The 16,952-nt window shown below is 43.6% G+C and overlaps 1 protein-coding gene across 8 annotated transcripts in view; it reads left to right on the top strand.

The window, feature by feature from the left end:
• Nucleotides 1-16,952, top strand: part of PKP4 (plakophilin 4) — a 643,120-nt gene that overhangs the window by 322,400 nt on the left and 303,768 nt on the right. For all 8 annotated transcript variants that reach the window (XM_069225136.1, XM_069225133.1, XM_069225134.1 and 5 more), the window contains exon 8: nucleotides 15,173-15,737. In XM_069225136.1, the coding sequence (XP_069081237.1) occupies nucleotides 15,173-15,737 (565 nt within the window). The remainder of the gene's footprint in view (nucleotides 1-15,172; nucleotides 15,738-16,952) is intronic.

The following is a 16,952-nucleotide window of genomic DNA, read 5'->3' as shown; positions in this document are numbered from 1 at the left end:
AATACATGCATCTGGGAAGGTTGGTGGGGATGGATAAAGAGGAGGAAAAGAGAGGGAAGAAGAGGAAGAGAAAAGGGAAAAATTGGTGAAAGGAGAAGATGAGGGGAAATGAAGAGGGGTAGAAGGGTGAGATGAGGAAGAGAAAACGTGCAGTGGGGATGAAGGGGGAAGAGGAGAGGGAAGGGGAGGAGGTGTATGAAAAGGGAAAAAGGAGGAAGATAAAGGTAAATCTGAAGAAAAGAGGGAAAAGGAGGGGGAGGGGAATGGGAGAGGGAGAAAGAAGACTATGCATAAGAGGAAGAAAAAAGTGAGATAAGGAGGGAGCAACAGAAGGGGGAAAAGGAGGATGAAGCGGGAAGAAGACAAGGTATACAAAGAAGTAGAAGAGGGGTGCAAGAACTGTGTGTTTTTCAAACTCCATGATTTCTTTGTCTTTCTCCGCTGTCAACATTCTCTTGGGCATCTGCAACTGTGGATTCTAGTAGCTACCTCCTTTCATAGCCATTCACACACTTTTTTTTTTTTTTGCCAGTGCATTAACTCGATAGCAGATGCCTATACAGGGAGGGCTCTTTTCAGTACTGCAATCCAGAAGTTTAGGAATCCACTGAGCCTAAAAGTACATTGTATATGCTTCCTCTAAATTGACTGGCCATACTGTTCTCCTTCGTCCTCATCTACCTGCCAGCAGGATATTAATTAGCATGATGAATTGTTTTTGAAATTTTGCATACACAAACATAGCAATTTAAGGCAAGTTTCAATATCACTAGCCCAGATGAAAACAGAGTAGTGAATACTGACGTTCCTCACCACTTCAACTTCAAGCACTATCATTGAAAGTACCCTCCACTCAAATCTTCCACACTGCAAGGCAACTGTCTCTTTGCCATTTGAGCTTCATGCTTGTAACCCCTACATCAAAGCCTACCACCTCATTCACTGAAGACAAAAATGATCCTATTACATGCCTCAACTTTTGGCAGCTATTGTAGGAACATAATATATTACTTTTACCATCACCCTACACATATTGCCACCCAGCACTCACTTTGCAACTGTCAACTACATACTTCACAATCCCCTGATGACCATTGACAACTCTACATTTCAGTCTTTCGAGGAGCATCTGTCTGGTCTCAGTGCCGTCTGTCCCATTGTAGATAATATAGTGCCTACAAGCACCTATTCCACACCCCCCTATCTGTGTATCAACCTGCAGTTCCAACAAGGGTATGGAATTTAATAAAATATTCAGTTATCCATGGGACGAGTTGGTTTTTAAATCTACTTGTGCTGTAAACAATCTACTTGACCCTTTGATGTCATGCAGTGCAGCAACAAATTATGGCAGCAATCTCAATATTTAAGAGATCTGATAATAGCCTTTCTGCTTATGCCAGGTATAATACTATAGTAGGGCTTGAACACTAGCAATTACCTTATTTTGTCACCTTTCCTCAAATCTACATACTGGGGCTGTAGGTAGCGAAAAGAAAAATATCCGTGTTTTGAATGCCCTTTTGAGTTTGTGCAAACGTACTAACTATTATGCTGTTAGGGTTTTCTCCAGCTATTTTCTAATCTTTTCCCATAGTGAGAAAGGCTGGAAATTTACTCCTGACGAGGGCAGAAGTAAAACTTCTTCCAGGCTTGGGGAAAAAAAGTGGTTGTAAGGAAAGTGCACTTACAAACACTACAGATTTTCGCAGGAGCAAATCTACACAACATATAGTTCACAAATATTTTCAAGGAGTACAATTTCCTGATCTACTTCTGTAAATTCTCCTGAATTCAGGAAAACGTAAATCTGCACTAATGCAAAGACTAAGAGCATGGGTGCACTTCTGTGACTATCTTTAAAAATTGGGCCCCTAATTTGATCTGGTGTTAACCATGACCTTTTGTTATTATTAAAATTCTATCTATTTCACTATCCATCGACTGGCTTCACTGTGAGTGATAGCAATCTGCTCTTTCAAAAGGAGCATATTGGCACACAAAGTCGTTTTTTTTCAGTGTGAAGAACTACTGTAGCAGTGTGCGCTTTTTAGACAAAACAATAGGTTTGCCAATGTTTGTTACAATAGTGAGGGCCTGGCAGCTCCCACAACAATAAAGTTTTACAAAAGCCAAGTCAAAACAAGACACGCACTGACAAAACCAAAAGACTGACCAACTTTGGACCGATTCGCTTTGCCAATGCTTGTTTATTTTCGTTTATATTCTTGTTGAAACGAGTTTCACTAATTTTCAGTTATGAATCTTTTTTGGAAATACTAGCATGCATCAACACATTTTACTGAATGATGCTTCAAAAAATGGTACAAAACGTTTCACAGTAAGTTAGCAAAACATTTTTTTTCCTAGTTTCATTTTTTGTGAACATTTTATTTTGAAAGCAAAGACTCCTCAATCTTGCTCAAAAGCTTCTGTAAATATTTGCATCTAATTCGAGATCAGTCTGGAAGCAGTATATGTAGCTTAATATTGTTAAACTTTGTAAACATATGTACACATGTTTTTTTTTTGTTTTTTTTGTTTTACTGTCACTGCCAGTATTGAAATCTGAGCTTACAACATGTATTAAAGCTCTCACCATAATAATAAAGACTTTGCAATAATGAACCATAAAAATAAGTTTGAACAGGATTAACATATGGACACAAATATTACCTCAAATGCATAAAATTCAATTCCTTGCTCCATAATGTTGTACTATAAATTGGCAGCCAAAGGGTGCTGCAGGAGGGGTTGGGCCTACTTGCGCCATGGACAAAATGAACATGAAAACTTGATGTTCTTGACTCCAAACAATATGTCTTGGGCTTTGTGCTATAGGAATTCCACACCACCGCAGCTCCAGTGTGAGTGCTGAAAATATAATTTCAGTCATACATCCATGATAATTATGTAACAGATTCCATATCATCTTATAAATTCTCCTTGGTCTAATATACATGTTGCAGACAAATCTGATCAAACGAAACCTAAAGAAGAGTCCACTACAAGAATCTCACACTGTACTCTCCATCCACTTCACCAATCTCGGCTTCACATTCTTCCCTCATATTTTCAAAATTATGTGGTGCATGTGCTTTAAGCTACATATCTGGGAATCTTTCTTACATTGTAGTGTGCCCATAATTATTAAACTTCTAAAGGTTTATATTGTAGAAACAATGCTACTTTAGGGCTACTACTCGAGGCCTAGTGCTCTATGGCATGCCACATCTATAATTATCTGTGAAGTGGACTCCACTGAAGGTCAGACTCCCTCTTGAGACTTGGGATAATTTAATCTGCTACTGTTCTGTTATGTTGTATAATTCTGCAATTCTGAACAACCCCAACCTTCCAAACCCTCTTGTGTTGTCCATTTGATTTACCACCCATACAGGTATTCCTCTATGAGCTTCTTCTTGTTCCGTATTTCTTTTTGTCTTGCCTACCAGACAACGCAAGCTATCTGTTAGCAAAAAGACCTACTATCAGCTTACAGTTGACTTAGAGCCCCCCGCTGTTTACTTTTGTTTGGTTTTATTGTCACTCTTTGGTTTTTCGTCCTCATTACGTGCTTCCTTACACAGCTTACTTTTCAAGCACTTCTTTTTTCTTTTTGTTTAGACTAGCCACAAGAATGCATGTTGTTATAAATGGGTTCTTTGGTTGGCAGTCAGGTTACCCTCTGTCCAAGCAAGGACCCTCACTCTAGTCAGGGCAAAGGAGAAACACACCTGTTTAACCCCCACGCACCCTCTTGGCAGCTTGGCGCAAGAAGGCAAGCGTAGCTCAGAAGCAATATGTAAAGTATTTATACCAAGACACACAGGAATACAGTGAAAACATTACAAAATGGACACCACACCAATTTAGAAACATAGGTAATATTTATCTAAATCAAACAAGACCAAAATGACAAAACTCCAACTTACACAAGTTAAAATATGAATTTTCAAAAGAATAAGAGTCTTACTCCATAGAAAACAATGGAAACGTTGATTTTGCACAAAGTACCTGGTTAGCATCAAAAATAAAGATGCATGGGTGAGCGTGCGTCAGAAAAGCAATGCGTCAATTCCTTCCTCGCAAGAGAGGCCATGCTTCATTTCTTCTCCCTCGCAAGAGAACGATGCATCGATTTCCGGACTGGGCACCTCAAATCTGCGCATAGTCAGGTTGACTTTGACGTCCAGGGACGGTGCATGGAAAATCCAGTTGCACGATGTTAGTGCGCTGCGTGGGGTTTGCGTCATTATCAGCAGCCACAGCGGGTGTTGTGTGTTGTTTCTCAAGCCGCGGTGCGTCAATCTCCCACCCGTGCTGCAGATGGAGCGTCAATTTTAGCCATGAAGACGGCAGTGCGTTGTTTATCTGCTGTGTTGCAGATGGTGCATCGAAAATGTCCCCGTACGGTGTTCTGTGCATGGATTTTCAGCTCTTGTTCTGCCAACTTCACCTTTAAGGGGCCCAGGGACTGTATAGGGCACCACTTGGCAGGGCAGGAGTCTCAGCAGAGAGTCCAGGTGCTGGCAGAGGAAGAATTTCATGGCCCTGAGACTTCAAAACAGGAGGCAAGCTCAGTTAAAGCCCTTGGAGACTCTTCGCAAGCAGGAATATACCTGAAAGTCCAGTCTTTGTCCCCTTTCACAGGCAGAAGCAGCAACTGCAGGATAGCCCAACAAAGCACAGTCACAGGCAGGGGAACCCTTCTCCTCAGTTCTTTAGCTCTTCTCCTTGGCAGAGGTTCCTCTTGGTTCCAGAAGTGATCTAATTTTCAGGGGTTTTGCAGTCCAATATTTACACCCTTTTATACCTTTGAAGTAGGCAGACTTCATATGAAAGTCTCTGTTGTTTACAAAATCCTACCTTGCCCAGGCCAGGCCCCAGACACACACCAAGGTGTTGGAGACTGTATTGTGAGAGGGCAGGCACAGCCCATTCAGGTGTAAGTGACCAATCCTCCCTCCACTCTAGCACAGATGGCTCATTAGAATATGCAGGCTACACCCCAGCTCCATTTGTGTCACTCTCTAGAGGGGATTCACAAACAGCCTAACTCTCAAACTGGCCTAGACAGGCAATCCACAAACAGGCAGAGTCACAGAATAGTTTAAGCAAGAAAATGCCTACTTTCTGAAAGTGGCATTTTCAAACTAACAATTTAAAAACCAACTTCACTCAAAGATGTATTTGTAAATTGTGAGTTCAGAGTCCCCAAACTCCATATTTCTATCTGCTCTCAAAAGGGAATCTGCACTTTAAAGTTATTAAAAGGCACCCCCATGTAAACCTATGAGAGAGATAGGCCTTGCAACAGTGAAGACTAAATTTAGCGGCATTTCACTGTTACGACATGTAACACACAAGTACATGTCATACCCATGGGCTACCTGGGCCTACCTTAGGGGTGCCGCCTTACATGTATAAAAAGGGAAGGTTTAGGCCTAGCAAGTGGGTACACTTGCCAAGTTGAATTGGCAATTTAAAATTGCACACACAGACATTGCAATGGCAGGTCTGAGACATGTTATAGGGCTACTCATGTGGGTGGCACAACCAGTGCTGCAGGTCCACTAGTAGCATTTGAGTTAGAGGCCCTGGAAACCTTTAGTGCACTTTACTAGGGAATTACAAATAAATCAAATATGCCAGTCATGGATAAGCCAATTACACATACATTTTACATAGGAGCACTTGCACTTTAGCACTGGTTAGCAGTGGTAAAGTGCTGAGTATAAAAACAAAACAGCAAATACAGAGTACAGCACACATCATCAACCTGGGAAGCAGAGGCAAAAGGTTAGGGGAGACCACACCAAGCATGCCAAGTCTAGCACATATGGTTTCCAAATGTTTTCCTTCTATACTTCTCATGCCCCTCTGCTTCTCTGCTGCTTTCTCTCCCACGTGTTTCTCCACCAATCCCCTCAGTGACACGCTTGCCCAAGTGTTGCCCAAGTGGTATTCATGCACTTTAAAGGGAACAAAATGCATGCCATTTTACGAAGAAGCAGTATAGTACTCAGCCATATCATAACCAGGTGCAACCAACTTTATAGATCACTATATGCAGTAAATGTGATTTCTCTACATGCAAGCAAGAGTCTGAAAAGAGGGACTGAAAGGAATCTGGAAGGTGAGGGGGAAACAAATAGCATTCAGGCTGAGGACTAGCCATAAAGTCAACATTAGGACATGGAATGAGAGGGGACAGAGAGGGGGTGGGCGTGACCAAATATGTTTGGAAAACATAGTGGCCCTCCATAGCATCTGGTTAGCATATTTAATATATGGTAGTAACAGTCAGCATATAGTAACAATCTCAGGCGTGTAGTGTCTTACCCAGCATAAGGTCACACATTTAATGGCAATCCCTGTCACATTGAGGTATTCAGTGGCATTTGAACATCAGCTGTGGCATATGGTGGTCATCTGGCATTTGTTGAACATCCTTAGGTTCTGGGAAGCCATCCCTTGTATTTTTTTTTTTTTTTTTTTAGGTATCTTTTATTAATTTTTAACCATGAACAGTAAATCCCCAATTTCTCACTGTTAAACCCCCCACCCCCCATATTGCACTTAAATCAACACATTATATTCCTGAGCTGACAGTTCTTGATGGTTTAAGCAGAGTATCAATCGCTACCAAAGTTCTATGTCGTGGGTGCTGCTTCTGGTTCGGGGTCTGAAGCCGTCTGATCCTTTTCAGGTGTCGGCGAGTCTAAGTTTTTCAAACTTTCCAGTATTGAGTCCCATTGTGTAGCGCCCTCTCTCGGCCTCCGGCCCTGTAGCGCTTCTTTTAGCAGCACAGACCCCTCCACTTCTGCCCATTTTTCTAGCGCTTCTTGCCACCTCTTAATTTGCGGGCCTACTGAGTCTTTCCAGTGTGAGGTGATTTCTCTTTTGGCCAGGACTAGAGCCAAGTCAATAAATTTATTGGACATTATGTGGGCAGTAGGGCGGGGGAAGTCTCCTAGCAGGTCCACTAGTGGGGACAGGGTGATCTTCCTGCTAGTGCTGTCGGAAATTCTCCTAAAAATTTCTGACCAATATGATTTGAGTTGTGGACAACTCCACAGCATGTGTACCAGACCTGTAGCTGTTTCGGTACATCTAGGGCATCTCGCTTCGTTTATATTGTATATTTTAGTTATCATTTGCTGGGTTAAGTAGGCTCTATGATAAATGTAAAGATTTATTAATTTGAATCTGGCGTTTCTAGATACGGAGTAAGTATGGGAGGTGATCTTTGTCCATTGCGCATCTTCAATTGTTGTGTTTAAATCAGTCTGCCACTTGTCTCCGAGTTTATTTAGGGGTGTGCATGAACTGTTTTGTAATGATTTATATATTTCTGAGATCACTCCTTTCCTTTCTCCTATTGTGCAGAGGATGTTACAGCCACTGTGAGTTGGAGGTTCGATAGCTGCCGATCCCCAAATTTTTTGTGCAGTTCTGCTGACTGCGTTATATATAAGGAACAAACCTGACGGGAGATTAAATTGATCTTGGAGCTCCGAGTAAGTGCGGAGTTTCCCGTTATTGTATATGTCACCTAGTTTTGTGATGTGTTCTTCCAACTTATTGAGACCCCTAAGAATGTGGTCTCCCAAAGCATAAGTCCGACATCCCAGGGGAGCCTCAGGTGTGTATGGGGTTTTTGTACGGGTTCTTCTTAGGAATTGTTCCCAGCAGTGTCTAGTTGATTCCCATTCCATTGGTAATTGTGACCTTGATTTCCTAGGAGTCAATACTATCCCTAGTATCTTTTTAGATGGACAGTTCAGTGGAATCCGAAAGTCTGTCGCGCCTGGGGGTTCGCTGATAAGTTTTGCTAGCCATTGTAGTTGACCTGCCCAGTAATAGATTTCTCGGTCTGGGGCAGCAAGGCCCCCTTCTGCAGTGGTTCTCTGCAATTAATTTAGTGCGATTCTGTGCCTGCTCGGTCCCCATATAAAGCTCGCGATCATAGTCAGTGCTTCTGAATACTGCCTTCGGGATTACCAATGGGATGGTAGAGAAGTAGTATAGCATTTGGGGTAGCACTATCATTTTAAGAAGGGCAAATCTGCCGGACACTGTTAATGGTAGAGTCTCCCAGAAGCGCATGCTAGCTCTGACTCCCCTGATTGCTCTATGTATATTTCCTTCAAGGAGGTCTTCTGCAGTATGGTATATGTTTACTCCTAGATATTTAAAAGTGTTAGGAGACCAGGGTAACCCTCTCGTCTCATTCGGTTCTGGTGTGCTACTTTACATGGGGAATATAGTGGACTTCCTCCAGTTGTTCCGAAGTCCGGAGGCTAAGTCGTATTTCTCAAGCATGGTTATTACACCTGGTAGATGATCTCCTAGGTTACGGAGAAAAAGCACCATATCGTCGGCATAAAGGGCGATATAACGTGTCCAGTCATTGATTGAAATGCCTTGGAAGTGCTGCCCGGTTCTAGCCATTTGGGCCAGGGGCTCCACTGCTACTGCGAAAAGGAGAGGGGATAGTGGGCAACCCTGTCTAGTTCCTCTGCCAATCGTAAATGAATCAGATATGGTGTTACCTGTTCTCACCCTAGCAGTGGGATTTGAATATAGCAACCTAGTCCAATGTGTGAATCCCTCTCCCATCCCCATTCTCAGCATGGCCTGTTCTAGGTAGTCCCATCTCAGGCAGTCGAATGCCTTTTCTATGTCGACCGAGATAATCGCTGACTGAGTCATTTCCGGAGGCATATAACGAAGAACCGACACCAGGCGTCTAATATTTTGTGTGGTGCTACGTTGCGGGATAAAGCCAGACTGATCCTGGTGGATTAACGAGGTCATGTGGGGCAGTAGTCTGTTAGCAAGAATCCTACTTAATATTTTATAATCTATATTAAGCATGGATAATGGACGGTAAGAACGGACATCTGTTAGGGGCCTATCAGGTTTTAGTAGGGGAATCATGATGGCTTCATTAGTAGATTGTGGTAGGTTGCCCCCACTCCAAGCCTCAGTATATATTGTGCTGAGATGTGGGGCTAACAGGTCCTGGTACAGGAGATAGAACTCCAGAGGAAGTCCATCGGATCCTGGGACCTTACCTTTAGCCATGCCTTGGATTGCTGTTTTAATCTCTGCAATCGATATTGGGACTGCTAAGGCTGAGCTCTCCTCTTCCCCAAGTTTGGGGAGGGCGAGGTCTTCTAGATCTTGTAATTGGAGGTTAGTTAGTGTCTCAGTGGGGGGCGCATATAGTGTTGAATAGTAGTTGATAAAGCTAGAGTTAATCTCTTTTTGGCTGTAAACGCTGGTGCCTGGGGTGTCTTCGATTTCCACTATGACAGTTTGTTGTTTAGGTGGGTTAGCCAGCCACGCCAGCAGAGCACCAGGCTTATCCCCCTCTGAGTGTTGTTTGATTATGTGCTGCTTATAATCATATCGTGACAGCCTATTGTTTACTTCTATTATTTTATTTTTGGTGTCTTTCAGGAGGGGGGCCAGATCATGTTGTGTAGGGCGTCTGCGCTCAAGGTCTCTGAGGGAATCCTCCAGGCTACGGAGCTCGTTTTCCATAGATTTCCAGGCTCCTATGTTCTCACTGATACAGGTGCCTCTTATAACTATTTTGAATGTTTCCCATTCAATGGATCTGGAGGACGCAGTTTGTGCGTTGTGTTTAATGAAATCAACTATGGTTGAATGCAAAAGATGTTTGAGTGCCTCATCCTCAAGCATTTCAGCCCTCAGACGCCATGTTGGAATAGTCGCTCTCTCCCTTCCCCAGGATAGCGATAGAATCAGAGGGTTATGGTCAGATATTGTACGGCACAGGTATTCAGCGGAAATTACGTCTATTTGAATTTCAGGAGAGGCTAAAAAAGTGTCTAGTCTGACATGTAGGTCATGTACCGCCGAGTAATATGAAAAGTCCTCAGTATGAGGGTTAAGCTGCCTCCAACAGTCTCCCAGGTGCCAGTGTTTTTGCCACTCTGCAAATGATTTAGCAATTTTTAGAGTAGGGGACTGTGAAATGGATCTGTCCAGGCTAACGTTAGCTATACAGTTAAAATCCCCTCCAATTATATTAGGACCTGTTAGGAGTGAGCCTATTTCAAGGGACAATTTATCGAGGAATTTCCCCTGGTCCTGGTTGGGTGCATATATCCCGCTTAATGTTACATCTCTTCCGCCCAGTCTCCCGGAGGCCACTACATATCCCCCATCCCTGTCTATGTGCTTGTGAAGAAGCTGAAAGGGCACCCCCGGTCGGATCCAGGTTAATACTCCCCTTGCAAAAGCTGAGTAACTAGTGGCGATTATTTGACCTCTCCACCGTTTCTTAAGGGAGTTAACTTCCTGTTCTACCAGGTGCGTTTCCTGTAGTAGAGCAATGTGGATCCCCCTGCGCTTTAAATAGTTGTATACTTTATAACGTTTGGACATATTGTTTAGACCTCTAACGTTCCAGGTTATTATCTTATACTTTGTGGTTTCCATTTTGGTTGCTAACCTTGTAGAAGATAGGGAGGATGAGGAAATTACTGTGTGTTGGAATATATTGTGGCGGCGTGATTTCAATGCGTGAGCTGTCAGCTTCATAAATGTTAAGTGCTAGATTATCCCTTAATACTAACTTGGTAAACTCAACTCCCAACTCCCACTCCCCAGGACCGGTGGTCAGAACTATTCCCGTCCAAACCATTATAACTTGTCTCAAAATCCTATAGGAGGGTGGCATGTCAGCGACCGAGAGGCTACACTCCAGGCCGGTTCCGGGACCCAGCAAGATTATATTTAGCTACCCAGTAGGGTGTTGCGCAGGGCGTGTTTAGTGTGGATGTTCCGGAGAGTTGTTCTTCTGCTATCTAGACCCTGCTTATTTGATGCTTCTCAGTGTTCCTTCTAACAACAAAAAGTCAAATGATTTCTTCTGAGGATCTCGGGGTCACTTTAGGTAGGCTGGTGAGGGTATCCCGCGACGAGCTCAATGAGTCTCCACTGCACGAGTCGTGGTCCGAGGTGTGTCCAGAATTCTGGGAGGAGGGGAAAGAGCCCCGGCCCAGTGCTGCAGCCGCGTCCACCGCCTCGTGCATTTCTTGGAGAGCTTGGTGCCTTGGAGGAGCAATCTCCTTATTTCGTTTGGAGGATCTGCTATGCTTTCTAGGGGTTTTGCTACTAGTTCCATGGTGGGGGCCCGGGGCTGTGATATTCTTGGCTTCCAGCCATTCATCGATTACCTGTGGGGATGTGAAGAAATGTACTTTCCCCTCATATTCCACTCTGAGTTTGGCCGGGAAGAGCATGGCGTATTTTATCCCATTTTCACTGAGGATTTGTTTGGGATTGTTGAAGGAGGCCTTTGCTCCTGAGTTTCTTTGGTGAAATCCAGAAAGAGCATAACACGCTGATTTTTTTAGTGCAATTTCACCTTTCAGGCACGTTTGTGACAGGATGTAATCCCTGTCTTTAAAGTGCAGGAGTTTTGCCACTATTGGTCGAGCTCTCGCTCCGGGGGGAGGAGGCCTGCTAGGCACCCTATGAGCTCTTTCTATGGCAAAAAACATTGATAGGCCTTCAGGAGGTATTGTTTCTTTGATCCAGTGTTCCAGGAAGGATTCCATATTTACCGCCGCCGTCTCCGCTCCCTCTGTTATGCCAATCAGCCTTATGTTGCTCCTGCGGGCACGGTTTTCAGCGTCTTCCGCTCTTGCTTCTAGCGCTTTTACACGAGAGGTAATTTTCAAGAGTTCTTTAGAAGAAGACTTCTGGGTTGAGGCCATGAGCTTAATCCCCTTTTCATTCGTTCCCACTCTCTCCGTTAGCCTACGATGATCATCTCGCAGTAGGAAGAGGTCTACATTCAGGTTATCTATTTTTTGCTCTAGTACTTCTCGAGATTCTCTGATGGCCTGGAGTACCGTATCCAAAGTTGTTTCCTGGTCAGCCGTGCCATCTCAGGTGTCTGTCCTCTGGGGCCGACCTGCAGTTTGGGTGCCATCGGAGTCTTCCGGGGCCAGCCCCTCGCGTTTCTTGGGCTTCCCCATCCTTGTTACTCGGTGCCTGCTCAGGCAGGTAGCTGTAGCTGCTGGGGACCAGGGTCGCGTTTAACAAGACATCACTCCCGGCAGAGGGAAGGTATAGTCGTCCCGATCGGTGTAGATTACCATGTGGTCAGGGCCCCGTCGACCTTCCGTATCTTAGGTGGGGGGGCACGTGCTGGATTTTACGGCCACTCCCTCCACGGTTCACGGTCGCGACTCCGAGTGTTCACAGACTTAGGAGGGGGGGGGGCCGGGGGGGGGAGGACACAGAGTCCAGGATCGAGCGTGTGTTATTCTCGCCGTCTGCTTCTTCAGCGTGGTTGTCTGTTCCACGTATTTTCCCACTATTCAGTATGGCGAGGCCACAGTCGAAAGGGAACGCTCAGGGCCGTCAATGAGGCCGAAGTGTAGGCCCATCAGTTCACACTCCCGCTGCCGCGTGATCTCCCCTGTTTCTGTACCGTTTACTGTATGGGTTGGGGGTTCCTCCAGTGTCTCTCGATGGAAGATTCAATCTCACGGCTCTTCTTTCCGCTGCAGGTAACCCATTCGTAGGCCTCTGCCAGTTCCTCCAGGGTCACGGATCAAGATGATTCACTTCGGGCCGGCACTCCGCAGGGCTGCTGCTACACTGCTCGCCTGCTATTGTGCGCTCGCCTCAGTGACTTGTTCCGCGGGAGCGGGGGTAGCCGCCGGGTCGCTCCTGGAGTGTGGGTGATCCCGCTTCGCTTCAGTCAGGTTTATGGTCTCTCCGCTCCGGGGTCCGAGCTCAGCCGGGCCGGGGCCCAGAGGCTGCCGCCATCTTGGTTCCTCGAGGTCGTTGGGACGAGGCACCGTTCACCTCCTCAGCCGTTATTCTTTTCTCGCCAGAGTTTACACCGCATTTATCGGGTGGTACTCCGCTCCCCGGGGCCTATCTGGCCGATCATTTTCGGGGTTTGGAAGTGCTATTTCGGCCGGGCCCCGTTCGCAGCACCGGAGCGCCGCGCTAAGCGTGCAGCTTCATCGGCCGCAGGCCACTCCCCTAAGCCATCCCTTGTATGTGGTGAAAGTGGGCACAATATAGAATCATTGGCACGCCATGCATTATTTGTTTATGTGTAGCGTGTTTAAATAGCCTGCCAGATACAAATTTCAAGCTGATAGTTTGGAAACGCAGGTGAAGAAACATTTTCACAAAATGGCAAAATGATGTTTTAAAGCTATTTTGTTTTTATTCGCAAAAATGTAAAACTTTGGATTTGCAGGTTAAACAAATGTATTTTCAGATAAATATAAGCTTTCTTTGCTGGTAGATGCCTTTATTTGGTAGAAATTATATTCGCCACTATATTTGCCCATGGACGTTTGGCTTTTACGTGAAATAGCCTTTATAACGAATGGTGTGACATTCCTAAAAAGATTCCATTCACATATACAAACATTTTTGTCTCAGTATATATGCTCCTATATGTAGGAAGTGGGCGTTGCAGGGTAGGAATATCCCGAAGATTTGTTCATGTGCAAGATTACCGTTTGCCGGGCATACCTCGAAATGGTAAGGCCCTTTCCAGTGCTTAATTTGTAAAAGAGTAAGTGCGCATGCCCAAAACTCTGCTTAGAAGCCAGCGGCTGGCAAAATTAAATGTGGCTGTGCTGAACAACAAGGCTATGTAGTCTTAAATATTCTTCAGTCTTCTGTAATCTGCTACCCAGCACCCCGTGACCCTTCAGCTCATTCTTGCAGGTTCTTGCTTTTGCCATTTTCACAATTTTTCAGTCTTTCTTTTTTCCCGTTTCTGTGTTTTCCTTTTCTTGCTCTTGGTGAATTTCTTATGAGGAAATATAAGTGTCTGTTCCCCAAAAATGAGTGCTTGTGGCTACCACTGGTAACCACTGGCTCAAATTAAAAACTGTCTCTTTCCCTTGATGGAAGTGGGCTTGGAAAACCCCTCGAATTTATGAAATGAAAGGAATTTCTCAAAGTGGAAAATACTTTCCCAGTGCAGAAGAAAAGTGCGTTTGCGCACATTGGGCGGTCTTTAGCACTTGTACAAGCAGTTAGTTACTCATGAACAACAGCCGTTGTGTTGCTATAGTTACGAATTCACAATAAATTTCCCTAAGTAGTCTTTAAAACCGACAAACTAGCTTTCCAAGAAAACTTGTAGAAATGAGTGAGAATTCCTGAACTTCATAAATCTCCACATATATGAGGTCGGAAACCTGCAGGTGCAGATTTACGTTTTTTTTTTTTTTTTTTTTTATATTGAACGTAGATCCATGAGGTTTATGACAAAAGTAGAACATTCCCAAAATATTTCTGGAATTTGAGCGATAATTTAAGTTGATTCAGGGATGGGTATTACTGATTTTGGGATATAATTTCCTTTGTGTTCAAAAGGACTGCAGTTATAGCTTTTATGACTCGTAGTGACATTTCATCATCTGATTTTTTTATGCCTTTGAAATTGCTGTTCATAACTGTGATCGGATGTCTGGACATATAGGAATGATGTAACATAAGTGCTGTTCTCTTAATGTCAGGGCTCTACAATTTGAGTGGTAGCTGTGCTGTCTAAGACATGAAAATATATTTGTGTAATATTTTGTTTTTGTAACCTTGCCCATTTTGAATATTTTCTCAGGGCTTGAATAGTAATAAAAAGGGAATGGGTTTTATGTCTCACCAGTGGAAACTTCACAGATGCCATCAGATCTACAGAAATAAGTCCTGTTTATATATCTGTATTGTGAGTTGAGAGAGATGGTTGGATATTTTGATAACTAGGTATAGATATGTGTGTATGTATGTGTATATGTATATATAACAAACTGCCAAGCAATTGACTCGTTGCACTCCAGGAGTTTATTTAAACTAAACTGTGAACAAGACCGAGTGGTTGAAACGCATTGGTGGTGTTGTCTGTAGTACATTCTTTGATAAAGTAATAAACTCCTGGAGTGCAGCGAGTCAATTGCTTGGCAATTGTTTGTTTTGGAGATTGTAGAGGAATGTTCCTTTCCTCGCGTGTGCACCTGTGAATTTGCGCGCCACAAGGTGGACCGTTTGTTGAATTTTATATATACACCTTTACTATTAAATAATGTGTGGAGTTATTAAAACTTGAAGTCATTCTTTGCATTTTTTGTTTATTCCTTTTTAACAGCCATCAGTGAATATTGCAGCCAACCGAGCCATGAGACGTGTGAGTTCAGTTCCAGCTAGACCACAATCTCCAACCTATGTTGTGGGCACAGGGATTTCTCCATCAAGAGGATCACTGAGAACTTCTTTAGGCAGTGGATATGGTTCTTCGGTTACAGATTCACGACCTCTTAATACATCCAACGCATTTTCCTCCACTACGTTACCTGCTCAGCGACCAGCTTCTCCATACACTACGCAAAGATCACCAGCAGCTGTGCGCCGGATTAGCTCTGTCCCTACCAGGCAGTCAAGTAACACCAGTGGCGTAACCTCACCATACAAAACATATGGGTCATCTGGTAGAATTGGCTCACCTCTTACCTTAAGTGATGCACAAGAAAACATAAATAACCCATCTCATGTCCAAATGGGGTCGTCTTCCTCTCCGAAACGCTCTGGTATGACTGCAGTGCCGCAGCATTTGGGAACTTTACAGAGACCTATTCATGACATTGATCAATATGCACAACAACAGTACGACATCTATGAAAGAATGGTCCCATCTCGTCCAGATAGCCTTACAGGTTAGTATAGCTTTCATGTTAGAACAGCGGCAGTGTATTTGTATTAAGACATACAGATTGAAAAATGTGTGATGCAATTTTGTTTCTGGGTGTATTGCCTATCCTTCATTAAGTCCCGTTCAAGACACTGCAGGGAAACCAAAGACGAAGAAGGAAACATAAGCCTGAAGCAAGTGTCTTGAAACAGGGAGGCAAGGTTAAGGGTTCATATTGAACTAGAATTATCCTAGCACAAAACCTGTGTTCAGCTGTTCGAGCATCATTCTCACAGTCCCCACATGATATAGTAGTGCTCAACACTGAATGTATATGTAGGATCTGTTAATGAGGATGTAATGCAGTTTTTTGAACAACTATTATTGATTATTTCATGTATCTTCTTGGTGACAGGTTAGATCTAAAAGTACCCTAAATGGGGAACACACCCTTGTAGGAGGTCTCAGCACTAGCCCAAGGGGATAATAAACCAGATAGTGAAGAGACAGGATGAGTGTCCAAAAATATATTGACCTTTGCGGTAGTATTTGCAACCACATAGGGGGCTAAACATTTTTTTTTGTTAAGAGGGTGGCCGTAGCAATTCTAAGCTCTGCAATGTATGACTTTCATGATTTGTAATTGAGTCATGTAGCCAATTGTAATGCAAACACGAAGATTTACTAAATAAACCGTCTCTGGCATGGCAGCTGTGGCCATGCCACTATCCTGGTAAGTACAGACATTTTGCATATGTCCAATAATTGTAACTGTTAGAAAGGAATTAAAATAATCTAAAAAGAGAAAAGCAAATATAAATATTAGAGACTGGTTATATCAGGCTAAAGGTACTGGTTCAGTGCTGTTAGAGGTTTAGTCACAGTGGATAAGAAACGTTTGCTTAAGTATCTTACGTTTTTTAAATCTATTCTCTGTGTTATCCAGAATACTACATTCATTATTGCCCTTTTGGTTCTGGAGTTCCAGAAAGTACATAACCTGACTTGGATATCCAGCTCAGTCTGTCTCTTGCGATACTGATTCTACTAATAATTCTTCATAGTTAAGATGCTCATGTAACCTTTCCATATGCCATCCCATGCCTCATTTTCCTAATGAATCTGACATAAGTTGCTTTTCTCGGATTACTAAGGAACTATTCTTTTCAACTGCTGCAACTTTGCAGAGCTTGCAAACCATCATAAATATGCTGCATTGAAGGTGTTTCTTTCTTGTAAA

The sequence above is a fragment of the Pleurodeles waltl genome, chromosome 3_1 (assembly GCF_031143425.1).
Source record: "Pleurodeles waltl isolate 20211129_DDA chromosome 3_1, aPleWal1.hap1.20221129, whole genome shotgun sequence".
Taxonomy (NCBI): domain Eukaryota; kingdom Metazoa; phylum Chordata; class Amphibia; order Caudata; family Salamandridae; genus Pleurodeles; species Pleurodeles waltl.
The sequence above is the reverse complement of the archived record's forward strand: the minus strand, read 5'-3'. Positions and strand labels throughout refer to the sequence as shown.